Raw genomic sequence first — 18,103 nt, forward strand, 5'->3', positions numbered from 1 at the left:
GTGCTTTCAAAGCTCTCTTTCAAAAGCTCTCTTGAATAAAAGAAACATTTTGGCGTTGCCCCCTTGCTGGTTGTAAAGTGTGCACTTCCAGTGCCGTTACTGAATGCCTATGACTTTTAGTATTTATTTTTGTGCTTGTACATAAATTTACGACGAGCAATTTATTCAGAGATATTTTTCTGTTGAAGTTTCCAGTTACAAAAAAATATCGATGCTTACGATACCATCGATAACGATGGCACGACCACGACGAGTGGCGAGTCAAAAGCCGGCAGATTCAAGCAACCGCAAAAAAAAGTTTCGGTAAATAGAATCATCCCCGGTAAATTTTTTTTTCGTGCAGATGAAGGTTATATGTTAAAGAAAATCTGTAATTCTAACACACCAATACAAATTTTAATTTAAATATAACATTTTTTATATGGTTTTTTAGTTTAAGTGTGATATACAAATATTTAGGATTTATTTTGTTGTTTTTTTTCAATAATGAAAAGCAAAATAAAAAATTTACAAACAAAGAAGGAAGCAAACTTTGACTTTTGACTTATTAATAAATTACAGTTCAGAATTACGCTTTTAATTTTATTAAAATCGGAAAACGATATTATATAGCTGCCTTAGGAACTATCGAATAATTCAACCCATTTCAGATCTTTTTAATTAGCATTTTATGCTGATTTGAATGAGGAAAAATCTATGCTAAGCCACGATGATGAAAAATTCTTATTGGAGCTTTGTAAAGTAAAAAAATAAGCAAGGGTAATATGGACAAAAAAAAAATTTTATCAGGGGTCAGAACTGAGTTCTTCGGTTTTTTCAATGTTCACGTAATATATGGACACCTCCTTGCCATTATATTGGTATACTTTAATAAAAGAAATGATTTTTGGTCTACTAACGACTAAACAAGTTAAAAATTTATTAAAAATTGTAATTTAATTTTAATTTTGTTCAAATAATAAAGGCACAAAATGACTGTCTATATAAACGTCGAGATCTCGGAAACTACAAAACCTATAGATTTGGGATTTGACATGCAGATTCTAGCTTTTCCTACGCAGCGCAAATTCAAAACGGAGTCACGCCTACTCTAACGCCCACAAATCGCAAAACACTTAACACGGCTTTCACGTCGCTCTTAAACATGTTAGACCGTAGGTGTTGGACTCTGTGTGTGTTTTGGTCTTATCTTTTTTCAAAATATAGCTAATATTTTAGAAGTTATGCGGTTTTGAAGTTTGCTGTTTTTAATTTTTTTTTAGTTCTTTGACTGCCATAGGAACTATCGAATAATTGAGCTGCAAATAATCATAGCAGGTAAATCATAATATTAATGCTTTGAAGAACATTTAATTTTTTGCTGCCATTAAAAGATATTATACTCATTAGACAGGGTCGATGTAGAGAGACAGAATGAAAGAACTGTTAGCTTCGAGTGTAGGCAATGTAGTTCGACAGATGGCGCCACACAGACCCCAAATTTTTGCGCAGGGGGAAATCTCTACTAAGTATTTATATGTTTATATTTATACCCTTGCAGAGGGTATTATAATTTCGGTCAGAAGTTTGCAACGCAGTGAAGGAGACATCTCCGACCCTATAAAGTATATATATTCTTGATCAGCATCACTAGCTAGTCGATCTAGCTATGTCCGTCTGTCCGTCTGTCCGTCCGTTTCTACGCAAACTAGTCTCTCAGTTTTTAAGCTATCTGCATGAAACTTTCCCAAAAGTTGTCTTTCTATTGCAGGTAGTATATAGGTCGGAACGAGCCGGATCGAACGACTATAGCATATAGCTCCCATAGGAACAATCGGAAAAATAAATTTAAAAAAATTATAACTTTGGTGTTTTTTAATTTTTTTGTTAGTTCTTCGAAAAATAGTAATTGTTAAATATTTCAGAATTACGGTTTAAATTTCGTCAAAATCGGACGACTATAGCATATAGCTCCCATAGGAACAATCATAAAAATAAATAACAAAAAATTATAACTTTGGTGTTTTTTAATTTTTTTTCTAGTTCTTCGAGATATAGTAATGTTTAGATATTTCAGAATTACGGCTTAAATTTCATCAAAATCGGATGACTATAGCATATAGCTCCAATCGTATAGCCGCCATAGGAACTATCGCATATTTAAGCTGCAAATCATTATAGCTTCAATGTTTTTAAACATACACGCAAGTAAATCATAATTTTAACGTTTTCAAGAGTATTTAGTTTTTGAAATAGCTGCAAGGGTATATGAACTTCGGCTTGCCGAAGTTTGCTTGCTTTCTTGTTTTAATTTTTTTTAGTTCTTTGACTGCCATAGGAACTATCGAATAATTGAGCTGCAAATAATCATAGCAAGTAAATCATAATTTTAATGCTTTGAAGAATATTTAATTTTTTGCTGCCATTAAAAGATATTATACTCATTAGACAGGGTCGATGTAGAGAGACAGAATGAAAGAACTGTTAGCTTCGAGTGTAGGCAATGTAGTTAGACAGATGGCGCCACACAGACCCCAAATTTTTGCGCAGGGGGAAATCTCTACTAAGTATTTATATGTTTATATTTATACCCTTGCAGAGGGTAGGGTATTATAATTTCAGTCAGAAGTTTGCAACGCAGTGAAGGAGACATCTCCGACCCTATAAAGTATATATATTCTTGATCAGCATCACTAGCTAGTCGATCTATCCATGTCCGTCTGTCCGTCCGTTTCTACGCAAACTAGTCTCTCAGTTTTAAAGTTATCTGCATGAAACTTCCCCAAAAGTTGTCTTTCTATTGCAGGTAGTATATAGGTCGGAACGAGCCGAATCGGACGACTATAGCATATAGCTCCCATAGGACCAATCGAAAAAATAAATAAAAAAAAATTATAACTTTGTTGTTTTTTAATTTTTTGTTTAGTTCTTCGACATTTAGTAATGGTTAAATATTTCCGATTTACGGTTTAAATTTCATCAAAATCGGACGACTATATCATATAGCTCCCATAGGAACAATCGGAAAAAAATACAAAAAAAAATATAACTTTGCTGTTTTAACATTTTTCTATTAGTTCTTCGACGGAATTACGGTTTAAATTTCATCAAAATGGGACGAGTTTATCATATGGCTCCTATAGAAATAATAAAAATATATAAAATAACTATATAATAATTGAGCTGCAAATCATCATAGCTTCAATGTTTTTGGACATATACGCATGTAAATCATAATTTTAATGTTTTAAAAAATATTTAATTTTCGCAATAGCTGCAAGGGTATATGAACTTCGGCTTGCCGAAGTTTGCTTCCTTTCTTGTTTTTTGAAATAATCTGTTTTTCGTTTTATAGAGACTAGTAAGCAAAAGTTATTTTATTGCATAATTTTCTGTTTGAATTCTTTAACGGGTTTTTTACAAAGTTGAATGTGATTCCAGTGTGGCGGAACCTTATCAAATTTATCGTATTTCCTTTCATTTCATTCCAATTACAGAGAGCGGGTTAAAGAGGACGAGCAAATAAAAAATTAATATAATATAAAGCAACAGATGTAAAAATAGGTACCAGCCCGCTCACCACCAAGGGTTAAGGGTATTTCTTAGAAACTCTTTTTTTTTTAAATATTGAAAATAATTTTTATGTTTCATAAAAATCTCGCCATATATAAAAAAAATCGCCTCAAAAAATCGATAAGAGCTGCAGTCCAATCCCCGCGCTTCCAGTTCTATCGTTCTGTCTCTCTAAGGTCTAACTTGACTCGAGGGGACATTACAGACTCATACGATTTGTTGGCGTTAGAGTGTGCGTGGTCCCGTTTTAAAATAAACTTGCGAATTTACTAGAAACTGCATTTCAAATTCCAAATCTCTAGCTTTAATAGTTTCCGAGATCTTGACGTTCTTACGGACGGACAGAAGGGCAGACCGATGGACATGACTAGATCGACTCGGCTATTGATCCTGACCAAAAACATATATATACTTTATAAAGTCGAAAACGCGTCCTTTTACCTGTTAGATACTTTTCTACAATTACAATATACTTTTTTACTATACATACTATTACTATTTTTTTTTTAACATTCAACCTTTCAATACTTTTTGTATTGGGAGCAAAAAAACCTTTAAAATTAAACAGCAACTTTTTACTGGTTTCACAATTTTGTTCTCCTGTGCATTTAACTTAAAGTGAGGAATTGTATGCTAAGCTACTTGGTCAAATCTAATGATCAATTTTTAACCTTCTCTAAATTTACCTGATAAACAATTAATTATTTGATTAAAGTAGGCAGTTACCTTTCAAACAATTTTGCGACATCGAAGTATAAAGATCAAAAAATAACTTGAACACATTAAAAAAGAACATACATTAAGGGACTTCTTTAATATATTACAAGCTTATGTAAAAATTCTATTACCCTCTGCAAGGGTATACCAACAAATAAAGTTAGTAGTATAAACAAGCTGTATATAACATAACTGAAACAACAAAGGCAGTACCAGTACCTAAAGTTAGCAGTCAACAACAACCAAAAGAAACGGCGGAAAAGCTGTCTCGGTTGGCTTGCAGACCGTGAAAAGCCACGAGCCACGATTGAAATACCGAATTTCATACCAAAAGCATATGAATACCGATTGTTCATATCAAAAGCTATCAAGCGCAATTCTACAAAAAAATGTTTGTACATATATACACATAACCATGCGCTCAAATAATACTTACCCACAGACATAGAAATGTTTGTTTCCAGTTTCTTAAAAGCAATAACCAAGCACCTCGCATTGGGAAAGTTAAAAAAAATGTTTTTTAAATATTTATAGGGAGGGGCAAAAGATTTTTAGGTTTAATTTTTTTGTATTGATTATAAACTTTAATATAATTACACTTGTAGATATCAAATGTTTATTTGATAAACTACTTTCGAGATCATTGAACTTTTCGCGAGAGTGTTCATGCCAGCTTTGGTATTAACGCACATTTTAACCACATTACATATAAGACGAAAGAACGAAATTAACAAGGAACCCGATCGGAGGGTAGGTTTTTTATATCCAGCAATACCACCACTTCGGTCCGGTTTAACAGGTGTTCCATATATAAAGCGCGGGCATCGTCAGTGGCAAGGAGTTTTCTTAGTTCGGATAAAGGTAGGGGATGAGTGCTTTATAAAACCGTGGCAACTCTGTAAAACAGTTTTCTGATCAAATCAGCTGTACTATCCAGACAGTTTGCCTGATTGGTAATGCACAATTTTTTTATAATGAGCAAGACAGTACACTTTTATGAAAAAATGGTTTCAAATTTGTAAACAAGAAATATTAAAGTTGTATTGTTATGCATATAACCATATCGAAGGCCTTTTCTTCAGTTTTAAAAGTTTCTAGTTTCTTACACCAACAGCACTAAGCTCTAGATTTTGAGACGGTTGAGTGATCTCTTCCCTCCCTTCCGTGTAGTTTGCAACGGTAGTCGAAGATTGCTTGGCACGCGTCGTTTTCGCTTTAATAGCAACCTGCGATAGGCCAACTTTCAGTGATACCCATTTAACTTTTTCTTGGTACCGAACCTTACAAATCTGGAGTCCTCTGTTAGGAAAGGGAAACTTCTTTAAGCGGGGGTTAGGGACTTAAAGGCCAATGAAAGGGTGCATTCGCGGTTAACATCGTAGGGAATCTTAGGGTAATTTCAAAAATATAAATCGTTCTGCGTTGGAAAGGTATTAAAAAAATGACATTTTGGCTAAATTAAGTGAATGTTTTTTTTTTAAGCAAAACTTAAAAATAGGAGTTTCGAGATTACTTGGTTATATGTGTATTGAAAATGTGTAAAAAATGTTAGAACTACGATTAATGTCCTGTAATGACCGATTTGTATACCGAAATTCTGCAAAAATTAGTTTTTTTCGGATTTCTAACTGTATATAACTTAAAGTGAGGAATTGTATGCTGCTAAGCTACTGGTCAGACGGTTAGCAAGCAAATCTAATGATCAAATTTTAACCGTCTCTAAATTTACTTGTACTCAACCCCTTATGTCGGGACGGGGCGCATCAGACGACTAGATCATATAGCTTCCATAGGAACAATCGAAATTCAGCGAAAAATCGTTACAGCTTCATTGTTTTACATTCATATACGCAGAAAAATTGAAATTTAGCCGTTTTAAAGAATATTTCATGTTTGTAATAACTGCAAGTGCTATTTTACTTTTTTTCTTGCTCAAAATTACACTTTGCAAATGCTAAAACCAACAACAAAGCTAAAAACTTGTTCTATGTTGTCTTATAAATCTGAAATCGTTGTTGAAACAGACGGTTCGGCTTGATTCACTGCTCAAAACATTTTATATCTTAAGAAAGTCCAACTGTACTTCTAATAAGTGACAATATTATTATGGTTTTACAAAAAACGTTCATTCATACAAACTTATATAAAATGTTGTATATAGGCATTTCGTCTATCTTGTCAACCTGTAGAATGCAGGTCACTCAATGTTAAACACCATACGACCGAGTCAGTAAAATAGGGGGTTGATTCTTCACGAGAACGAACTTTGCTTCCGTTCAACATAATTTATTACAAATGTTATACACAATACCTCCAAAAAAAACCCTGAAGTCGAGTTTTTCATCAAGAATGCAACAACATATTTGGAATAAGGAATTCTTATGTATAAGGTACGAAAGACAACGAACTATTCACAGCATACTTTTAGTCACCTTTATAAGTGAATTCAAAATATCTTTTTTTAATGTACTTCGAGATATAAAAATGGTAGAGATTTGAAAATGGACGGCATATTTAAATAACAGCTTTTCTCCCTCTGTTTGTTTGTTTTGTTTCTGTACTAAGCAGTCGAGCTGAAAAACTTTTGTTCTACCACTTTTTGGGAAACCCTCTAGTTTAGCGGAAAAACGGGTCAAACGTGCTATATTAAAATGGGTAAAATTGTATTTTAAAGGGCTATTTCTTAATCTAAGTTTAAAAAAGTATATATACATAAAAAATTATAGCGAAAACTTAATTTTAAGAAGCGATAGTAATAACTTCTATAACAATTTGAAAAATATTTGTGTGAGTATAGATATAAACCGAATGAACATATACCATAGCCCTACCCACGTCTTTAAATGTTAAATACCAAATCTTTGGCTATTATACAATACGGGCATAGCTAAATCGCCCATCTTTTGATCCTGATTAAGGGTCTAAATATAAGGAAACCCTTCCTTTTACCTGTTAAATACTTTTCAACGACTACAAAACTCTAAACCTGCAAGTTCCGAAAAGGCATTTAACTAATTTTTTTTTAACTTTCAGATGGATTTATTTAGTTCTTATATTAAACAGAATGTACGACGTGTCTTCTAACTCAAAGACAAGACAGATAAAGTCGAATTAATCCGCCACAAAAACTTAGGGCAGAACTTAAGAAAAAAAGAAAGATTCACTTATGTGCTTATATAAAATGTACTTTTGAAACATTGAATAACGCTAATTTTTCCTATGGTTAGACCAAAAATGTCTATAGCAGCTATTTATTAATGCCAAATACCGGTCGTACCGACATAAAATTGTAGTACAATCAATAAAATTAAAAAAAAAAACACACTTGCTTCAATCAAACCCCTAGCATTATGTTGTAGGACTGCTGTTGAAATAGATCTGCAAGGGTATTCCTGCTTTTACATGCAAAGCTAGCTTTTTTTGTGGTTATATGCATGTATATATAACATAAATGACTATATGTATTTGGAGAAAGGTTTTGCCTGATTTTGGAGTAATTTTGTATGCCCGAACTACATAGGCATAACGCTGGTTCATAAATACGTTGACACATACACACATGTTTATAGTCAAGCGTACTAGTAAATACAGAAATACTCTAACACGCTGAGCATAAAGATCGTACAAAGCGAAAACGGCAATATATGATCACTTCTTCTCCTTCGTTCTCGATGAATCATGGCCTCTCTCCCTCTCTATCACTCGTTCGGTGCGGTGATCATATTTCGAGACCAGCTTTGGCGTCCGACCAACTCGCTATGTCTCCCGATTAGTCAACAGCCAGTTTGAGCGCGAATGAAACCGACCAACCGTAAAGCCGTCTTGGTCCAAGTTTTGAGCGCGGCTCAACAAATACATAAGCCAGCAGAAACACACTCAGGAAAGCGGTCGCTCGAGTTTGAGCGATGTAAGAACGACTTCCGTCGTCCATTGCCATTCAACAATTTAGTTTCGCTCGAGATCTCTTGGCGTACGTTTCAAGATCCACCTGAAACTCGCGTTGTTTCTTGGACTCGCAGCCAACAGGTGGGACGCGCTGTACTTTATAGCTGCCAAGTATCGTATCATTGATTGGCAAAAGTTTATAGTTTGAGTGATACTGTGAGTGTACCCATCGGAACTACTAATGTAATTTTGAATTCGGTTTCCAAAAAAGTGTTGTTTCGTAAGTGTATAATAATATTCAATTGAAGAAATATCTTGCCTGGACACAAAAGAATTTAAATACAAATTTGAGTAAGTAAAATATGCATATCATACCCCATAGATGATATGTCATAACATAAGTCATAAGTGAAGAGAGTATTAAATTATCAAACAGAAATTAAATTTTACATTTATTTTGCTTTTCCGATATCTGCTCTTAACCGTACTCATGGCTTCAGTGTTTAGCCGCACAACTTACATTTACCCACGCTCCTGACCTTGAGCTGCTTATTTTCTCTGTTTTTATAGACTGCCTAAGCTAAGTTTTCTGACTCGCCAAAGCCATTATTTGGCTGGAGTGTGTGAAAATACGATTAATTTTCCCACTTTTAATTTTGTTGAATTGTGTGTAGTATGGGTAGCATTACCTGAAAGTGAGTTGGTATTGAAAAGAACAAAGTGTGAAAACCCCAATGACCTCGTAGCAGGACCACCATAACCGACCGTGACTTTTGTTTTATTGTACCAAAGATATCGCAATTTTACGTACTTGGAACTGTGCACATAGGTGTATTTCAAAATAGAGGTCTTTAATCCGCTGTAGAGTCGTAAAACCCCAAGTACCAAATTTTAAATTGATTTTCTTTTAAATATGTTGTTTGTATATTGTACTTATATATTTCGTAGTAGTTTTTATTTGAATTTATTACAATATTTAGATGTCCGAGTAGTTTTCATATGTATTTATTAAAAGTACAAGAGAAGTGTAAAAAGACAGGTGTAATAATCTATATGCTTTCATCCCTGTGGCAGACGAATTCTTTATTTTTCGTCGCTTCGTATTTCTCAAAATATAGAGAATGAGTTAAAAAAGGAATAAGATGGTAAGATGGGAAAAACGACCCAAAACCTAGAATCAAAAACTCAGAAGTAAGCGAAAATCGTGTAATAATTTTTTCATGGCTTGTGTTTTTTGTGACTAAAAAATACGTACAGTTGCGGTCATAATAATAGTAGAGGTGCTCGAAAACATACCATTATGGCATTAGAAAGCTTTAGTTACCAATGAATCGAATTGGGCTTAAGAAACTTTTGATATTGTTTTAGTTTTTTTTTAAAAAAATTTTAAAGCTGTTAATAAATAAAAAAAATTAAGTACAAATTTGTATATTACAGTAGTACATTTTTTTAAAGAAATTGAAGAAAATAACTTAAAATCCTTGTTTATCTGAACCTTGTGTTGGAAAAAATAGAAAAGTTACATTTCCAATATCTGAAGGATTTTGTAAATTTAAATATAAGCAAATACTTTTTTTATAAAATGTATTTTTTTAATATTTTAAAAATTTATACCTTAAATAAATGTTGATTTTTATATCTGCCCCACTTCATAAAAATATACAAAAATTTCAAAAGTTCCTTCAAGACTTGATTTGGTTGGTATTTTCATAAGATAAAAACTACTGTTTTCATGCTTGGTTAAAACATTATTTGTACAAATACTAAAAACTGTAATGTTACTTCAAGTCATATTATTTTCACACAAAAATACGAGAGTGGCAATGGGTAGAAATATTTCTATCTTTAAGAAATAAAAATGCAAGGAAAACAGATGGCCTAGACGAACTCATACTTTAGCGTACGCTGTGCACTTCTATACCTATACAGTTGGCTGGCTCGATCCTTCAACTACAGTGACCCTTAGGGGAGTAATAGTCCCAAAAAGGTCAATTAACAACAGGTGAATGAGTGCTAGCAAACACGTTTGCGCGGGATCAGCCTTTAGTTGGCGGGCAGCCCGAGCACCTTGCAGGGCAGGGAAACTGGCGCCGACGACGTGCCACAATTAAACGAGCGGGAAACGCAATCGCCTTCTGTCGTGCATATTAAGGTCCTGTAGAAATGTATGTTTGCATAAAAATAGAATACATGTCAAACGACTCAAAGGTTTTTGGGCATCCCAGCACTCTTATTTATGTTTTTTTTTGGTACTGAGTTACACTATACCTTCCTAGCACACCTTTCCGATATATACAGAACATTTTTCTAATATCAAAGATCTATATTTGATATATTATAACTTACTCGCTTGCGCCACATAACATTTTTGTTTCATTTTTTTGCTGGTATGATTTCGTGGTGAGGTCGGAGCTTTCGACTTTAACGTTCTAGTTTTATTTTTATAACTACTCTTTTTATACCCTTGCAGAGGGTATTATAATTTCAGTCAGAAAGAATATGTAACGAATATATATTCTTGATCAGCATCACTAGGAGAGTCGATATAGCCATGTCCGTCTGTCCGTCCGTTTAAATAAATAAATAACAAAATTATAACTTTGTTGTTTTTTAATTTTTTTTTAGTTCTTCGACATATGGTAATGGTTAAATATTTCAGAGTTACGGTTATTGATCAAAATCGGACGACTATAACTTAAAGCTTCCATAGGAACAATAAAAGTAAACATTTTTTTTTTTTAAATAACTTTTTTATTTTGTAATTATTTTTAAATTTTTTGTTTGATTTACTATTCATTTGACAGTTCAGAATTACGCTTTAAATTTTATTAAAATCGGAAAACTATATCATATAGCTGCCATAGGAACTATCGAATTATTGAGCTGCAAATCATCATAAGTTCAATGTTTTTAAACAAATACGCAAGTAAATCCTAATTTTAATCTTTTCAAGAATATTTAATTTTTGCAATAGCTGCAAGGGTATTTGAGCTTCGGCTTGCCGAGGTTTGCTTCCTCTCGTGTTGTTCTTAAAATTCCAACAAACTTAAATTGTTTCTATATTCCAGTTTCATTCATGTTTTTAAGGCACTGATGCTCATAATGGATATGCAGACATCGTCACATCTAAGCCATGGGCTCGGTACACTCTCACATCAACTTCAACACCGAACTATACACCAGCCGCAGATTCTTCACAGTACCCAAGAACAATCACAGAATACAAACACAGGACAGCATGAGCACGATCACCAGCATTTGCAGCACCATCACCTATTACATCAACAGCATCAGGCCGTTTCACCGACATTGCACACTTTGCAAAGCACTCCTCAAGGTGATAGCCTGAGCATTGCTATCAACCCCAATCAAAATCAGCATGATCATCAACATCATGCCGGAAGTAACGTGTATACCTCACCACAAATGGAAGACAAGTCAAAAGGTAATCAGCCAGACAATCAGTTTTATTGCGGGTAGCATAAGTATATAATGCAACTAAACCAAGAAAGGATGCTTCCTTTCCTTCGGCAAGCCAATATTTGTAGACCCTCGTAGTTATTGCAAAAATTAAATAATATTTAAAACAACTATATTTTGATTTGTTTGCCTTCATGCTAAAAAACAGTGAATGTATGATGGTTTTCCGCCGAACTATTCGATCATTGTCCGATGTTAATAAAATTAATACCGTATTTCTGAAATAATAAACCATTACCATAAATCGAGAAACGGACATGGCTAGATTGATTTTTCTAGTGATATAATATATGTACTTCACTGCGTTGCAAACTGTTGACTGAAATTTTAATACCCTCTCCAAGGGTATGAATATAAGTTTAGGTACACGACTGAATTATACGCTTAAATCACTATTATTAAACACATAATGACACATAAAACAAGTCGATTGATTCGCTCACGTTTACATTAACGTGTAGGAAGAGTTAAACAAAAGATTACATTTTCATTCTATTTACATTTCTAGTGGAAAAATGTTGACCGGCAAAGAAAAGGATGTTAATCCAAGTTGCAAACGTCTGAAACTAGAGAACAATAGCATTTTCTGGCAGAGGAGATGGGGATAGTAAACAAGCTCACAAGAGCAATGCACTTGGGACGCGATTGGAAACCTTTTATTTCCCCTCCCAAGATTTTTTCAGTGCGACCAGTAGTCGCAAAAACCTATTCTTCTCGAACCCATGTTCGAGAAGTATGAAATTAAATGAAAAGGTGTTTCCATCAAGTCACGGAATTTTTGGTATAAGGAAATTTCACATGTCTCCTGATTGGAATGCTCCACGATTTTCGTATGCGAATTTTTATACATGTAAGAGTCATATCAGTATATTGAAGGTCCATGCACTTAATTATCTGTTTATACATCTAGTGAGGTATTGCGATAAACTTAAAAAAAGAAAAGAAGCTATCTTCGGCAATCGGAAGATTATACACCCTTGCATATATTACAAAATTAAAATATTCTATTAAGCAACTATATTTCGGTTCTAATGTTATACGATTTCTTAATAAGTGAAACAAGGAAGTTTAATTTGTTTTATTCTAGTTTTTCTATGTGAGCAATATGATATTGTCGTCCGATCCAGCTCTTTTGCAATATTGAAAACCGATTGATAAAGCAATTAAAAGGAGTTTTGTTCATGCTAAGCCTTTTAAAAAGTAAATTGGTTTAGGTGGCGCCATCTGTCGAACTGCATAGTGCGTGCAGTACCCCTACCCCCCGCTTACAGTTCTTTCGTTTTGTCTCTCTACTGCAGCGATTACCGGCAAGCAACGGCAGAGCAGCGGCATAGCGGCGGCAGAGGCGCGGTGTCTACCGATAGATTTGACCGAAACACACGCACAGAGTACAACACCTACGGTCTAACATGCCTCAGAGCGACGTGACAGACAGACATGGCTAGATCGACTCGGCTATTGATCCTGATCAAGAATATATATACTTTATGGGGTCGGAAAAGCTTCCTTCTACCTGTTACATGCTTTTTAACAAATACAATATACCCTTTCACTCTACGAGTAACGGGTATAAAAAAAGAAGGTAACTTTAGGAAGCCGAAGTAGGTAGGTGCTGCACGCTCTTAGCTTCGAGTATTGGCTATGCAGTCCGACAGGAGGCGCCACCTAAACTCAGATTGTTTTGTTTGAAATTCGGGTACTTAATAGTCGGGAACTCGACTATAGCGTTCCTTATTGTTTTTGAATTTGGAAAGAGTTTGGGTCATGAGTAAAATACTAATACCATTTTTCTCTTTATATATCCAATCTTTAGCAAACAAGTTTGACGAATATTCGAGCAGGATATTGGGCAACATTTCAGACACCACTACGCCGCCATCTGGTAACAATTTTTTGTCACAAGCCCAAGGCGTCGAATGGATGACAGCCATGAACGATGTGCAAAACGGGGCAGGTACCACATTTGTATACGTGCTTAGAACTAAGCCTATATTTAAATGCAAATTATGCTTAATTAATCTTTTCAGACGACTCGCATAGTTCGCAAGGCAGTATTTCTGGAGATGGTAAGTGAAGTATTTTACAACTGCATACACTTAGCAAGATAAGAGCAAATCTGCTCGATTTCAGTATCTTTTTCGATAGTTGTTATGTGGCTTATAGAGAAGATAAGATCTTGAAATCGATTAGAAATAAGTTAAGAAAGCTTGGGAGGTAGAAAATGGCAGAGACCTTTTTTATCAAATTTTTTAAAAAGTTCCGAAACATATATCGGGCTTCGTCAAAACCCTTTAAAATTTGTACCCTCGGCGCTAGGTTATGTTAAGTCTTCTGATGGAATTTAATAAAATAAGTGCCCAGCTGTACTTGCACAGGAAGTAACAAATATTTTATGAGATGAAAATCATAACATATAACTAATACAATTAACTACAAGAAAGAAAGCAAACTTCGGCAAGCCGAAGTTCATATACCCTTGCAGCTATTGCATGAATTAAATACTTTTGAAAACATTTAAATTATGATTTACTTGAGTATATACTGAAAAACAGTGAAGCTATGATGATTTGCAGCTCAATTATTAGATAGTTATTTTATATATTTTTATTAGTTCTATGGGAGCTATATGATATAGACGTCCGATTTTGATAAAATTTAAACCATAATTCTGAAATAATTAAACATTGCCATATGTCGAAGAACTAAACAAAAAATTAAAAAACAGAAAAGTTATAATTTTTTTTCATTTATTTCTCCGATTGTTCCTATGGTAGCTATATGCTATAGTCGTCCGATTTTGATGAAATTTAAAACGTAAATCGGAAATATTTAACCATTACTAAATGTTGAAGAACTAATAATAATAATAATAATAATTAAACATTGCCATATGTCGAAGAACTAAACAAAAAATTAAAAAACAGAAAAGTTATAATTTTTTTTCATTTATTTTTCCGATTGTTCCTATGGGAGCTATATGCTATAGTCGTCCTATTTTGATGAAATTTAAAACGTAAATCGGAAATATTTAACCATTACTAAATGTCGAAGAACTAAACGAAAAATTAAAAAACAGCAAAGTTATAATTTTTTTTCATTTATTTTTCCGATTGTTCCTATGGGAGCTATATGCTATAGTCGTCCGATTTTGATGAAATTTAAACCGTAAATCGGAAATATTTAACCATTACTAAACAAAAAATTAAAAAACAGCAAAGTTATAATTTTTTTTCATTTATTTTTCCGATTGTTCCTATGGGAGCTATATGCTATAGTCGTCCGATCCGGCTCGTTCCGACTTATATACTACCTGCAATAGAAAGACAGCTTTTGGGAAAGTTTCATGCAGATAGCTTTAAAACTGAGAGACTAGTTTGCATATAAACGGACGGACAGACGGACGGACAGACGGACGGACAGACGGACATGGCTAGATCGACTCGCCTAGTGATGCTGATCAAGAATATATATACTTTATAGGGTCGGAGATGTCTCCTTCACTGCGTTGAAAACTTCTGACTGAAATTATAATACCCTCTGCAAGGGTATAAATATACATACAATATATATATTGTTTTCATCAACTTAAGCAAGTGTAATTTGAATTTTATTTATTTATCTATTTTATTTTATTTATCTATTTATATTACATATCTATGTGTTTAAAAATAACATGTGTCGAATATTTAAATACCTTTCTGACACACGCCTTAGTAAAAGGAAAAATGGAATTGCATGTGTGTTTTAAAGCCTGATTCCTTTGCCGCACAAGTGGACTTTTTAAATGTGCCTGCATTGGCTAATGCTACTTCGATCTGGGATTGCTTACTTTTGAATTTTTGCAAATCAAAACGAAATTAATTAAATTAATTTAAATTATGAGTATGAGTAAGTTTACTCAACTCTTTAATGCTCAGCAAGACATCCATAATGCTATCAAGGCATTTGCCAACTTGGACGACAAGGAAGAGAAACTGATGGTGTTGTTTGACCAGTTTGCAGTGCGCGCTCTTCTTTTTAGTCATTTTTATACAAAATAGCTTTTGTATTCGAAAGAAATCAAAAATTGCGCCAACCTTGCACAAAGAAAAGAGCTGTTGTAGTGGTGGGACGAACAAAATATCGTTAAACATCGGTATTTTCCGGTATTTTTTCTATCGCATTTATTTATCGCATTTATTTTAGCCGTTTGGGATTCCCTGTGTAAATAAATGCGCATAAGGCTAAACGCGTTTTAATGCGCTAATGGAATCCGGCTATTAAAAAAAGGATTTCTTGAAATTACAAATGAATTATTTATTGTATAACTTTAATAAAATGTATATAGAACCAAAAAAAAAAAAAATTTAAATACTTCTAGTAATTGGCAAATAAGATTAAGATTGGAGTTTACTGAAAAATAAAAAAAAGAGAACGCTTTACTTTTGATAGTCCAAACAAGAACTTACTCGACTAGAGTCAAGCATGATTTACTCTTGGAAACAAGAACTTACTCGTTCTTTAAGCCGAGAAGACTTATTCGCAAATCGAGACTACTCACTCTCAAAAGCCATTCTCAATCTGAGAAAACGTCTTCTCGATTTAGTAATATCGCTCTTGGCCTACTATTGAGCACGGATAGTGAAATCGAGACTGCTGAGAACTGTTTATTTTTTGAGTGCAGCATATATTTTTGAGTAGCCTGACCGTGTGACCAAATTGTACTCTTACCCATCTCCCACGTTGCCATTCGCACTGACTTTTGCTTAGGTAACATTCTCTCACAATGCTAAGTGACCGCCATCCGATCAATTTTCTGTGGCTTTGTAAGAATTGTCTCAAGTAACTTGGTGCCTAATTGGAAAAATTTACTCTGACCACAAAGCTGTTTCCTGGCTATGACAGAGTTCTTTTTGTTTTTTTTGTTTATTTGGTTTGGTCAACGGGGATGGTCATTGGAGACTGGGCGCTGCTCTCACTTAGGTGACGATCGGAACAACCTCAAGTTCTGATTCACATTTAGATTGAAGCACCTTCATACACAACGCGGTGTGCATTACAACGTTCACATTATCGGACTTTATAAAAAGACGTCGGCTTAGCAACTCCGTTCCGATTCCATAACCACAAGCATAGGAGAAAATAAGTTACATTGTCATTACTACGTAAATTAAACATACATTGAAACCACAAATCCAAGTGTCTTCCGGTAACTTAGGAATTACATCCGGTTCCTTTTATAACTCTCTGCAAGGCACAGGAACTCACTAACTAAAAAAGATGTTCTGATGTGTTCTTGGTCCAAAACATATATTTTATGGTCCGTTGTAAGAAAACTAATTGGAATTTTTAACGAATTCTTTAGTCTACAGACACAAAGAAAAGTAAATTCTGAGACATATACTTGCATACTTTAAACTCAATTATACTGTCAGCACCGTATATTTATAAACTATGTAGCAATTAAAGCTTGAAAGATAGGACTCATTGGGCCACCTACATTTTAAGGAATTAATACATAGTTAATAGGTTAAGTATGAAAATTTCGGAACTCTTCCCATTTGTTCTTCTTTTAATGGTTATTAAGCCATATAATTAAAAAATCACAAAACATAAGTTAACATCCATTTGTCAAAATGAGCCTGAATGAATTGTTAGGAGGGTGGCTTTGAACCAGGCAAATAGTAAAAATATAAGGGATCCATTACAGCAGTTGAATACACAATTGGGAATAAAAGGTGACCCAATGGAATCTTTGCTTTCCCTGAAAAGTAACAGCTGTGTCTCTTATGCGATTGCCTTTTTTGCTAGTTAAAACCAGCCATACTTTGTTTTAATTATATTAAATAAGAAATAAAGCAATCACCAGACACCAAAATTATTCATGCCCTAGAAGTTATGTACATTATTAAAGGTAAAAAAGCCGATTATTTAAAGACCATGACATTTATATATATTTTTACACTTATGATGTACCTACGTAAGGGCAATTACAGGGGCTTGGGCGCCACATCTGACATTAAAAATAAGTGTGAGGGGTTTTTTTTTTATTATTATTGGAATAAACTAGTAAAACCTTAGAAATAAGAAAACATTCGTGAATTTTGGATGATGCGGAACTATATAAATATTTTATATCTTACTTTAAATAATCTGTGACTAACTACTTTTTATTGTTAAATAAGTGACCTACATATACATAAAAGTTAATCAGCGTTAAATGTCCCAAGGGTGACATAGTAAAAGTAGAATTTTCTTCATTATTTGCTTGGGCGTAAGACGGGAATTTTTGAGATGTGACATATATATGATTTTGTAAGTTATCGCAACTAGTTAATATGGTTAATATGGAATTTTTCTGTAAATGAAGCATGGCTACATGCCTATAAAATCAATAATCATTGCTAGGAAGATGTAAATTAATGTCCAGACTGACGGATGGAGAGACGGACAGGCGGACGGATCTATACCTAATTAAATCGGATATGAG

The 18,103-nt window shown here is 33.8% G+C and overlaps 1 protein-coding gene across 7 annotated transcripts in view; it reads left to right on the forward strand.

Moving 5' to 3' along the window:
• Nucleotides 1-8,238: 8,238 nt before the first annotated feature.
• The window catches only part of LOC108148200 (paired box protein Pax-5), a 43,012-nt gene continuing 33,147 nt past the window's right edge, over nucleotides 8,239-18,103 (forward strand). For 2 of the 7 annotated variants that reach the window (XM_041708604.1, XM_041708605.1), the window contains exons 1-3: nucleotides 11,242-11,599; nucleotides 13,448-13,588; nucleotides 13,662-13,700. In XM_041708604.1, coding sequence (XP_041564538.1) covers nucleotides 11,248-11,599; nucleotides 13,448-13,588; nucleotides 13,662-13,700 — 532 coding nt within the window. In that variant the 5' untranslated portion in view covers nucleotides 11,242-11,247. Of the gene's footprint in view, nucleotides 8,506-11,222; nucleotides 11,600-12,417; nucleotides 12,485-13,447; nucleotides 13,589-13,661; nucleotides 13,701-18,103 lie in introns of those variants that run through there. The other 5 variants (XM_041708600.1, XM_041708601.1, XM_041708602.1 and 2 more) reach the window with 5 other exon arrangements.

The sequence above is a fragment of the Drosophila elegans genome, unplaced genomic scaffold (genome assembly GCF_018152505.1).
Source record: "Drosophila elegans isolate 14027-0461.03 unplaced genomic scaffold, ASM1815250v1 contig_349, whole genome shotgun sequence".
In the NCBI taxonomy this organism is placed as follows: domain Eukaryota; kingdom Metazoa; phylum Arthropoda; class Insecta; order Diptera; family Drosophilidae; genus Drosophila; species Drosophila elegans.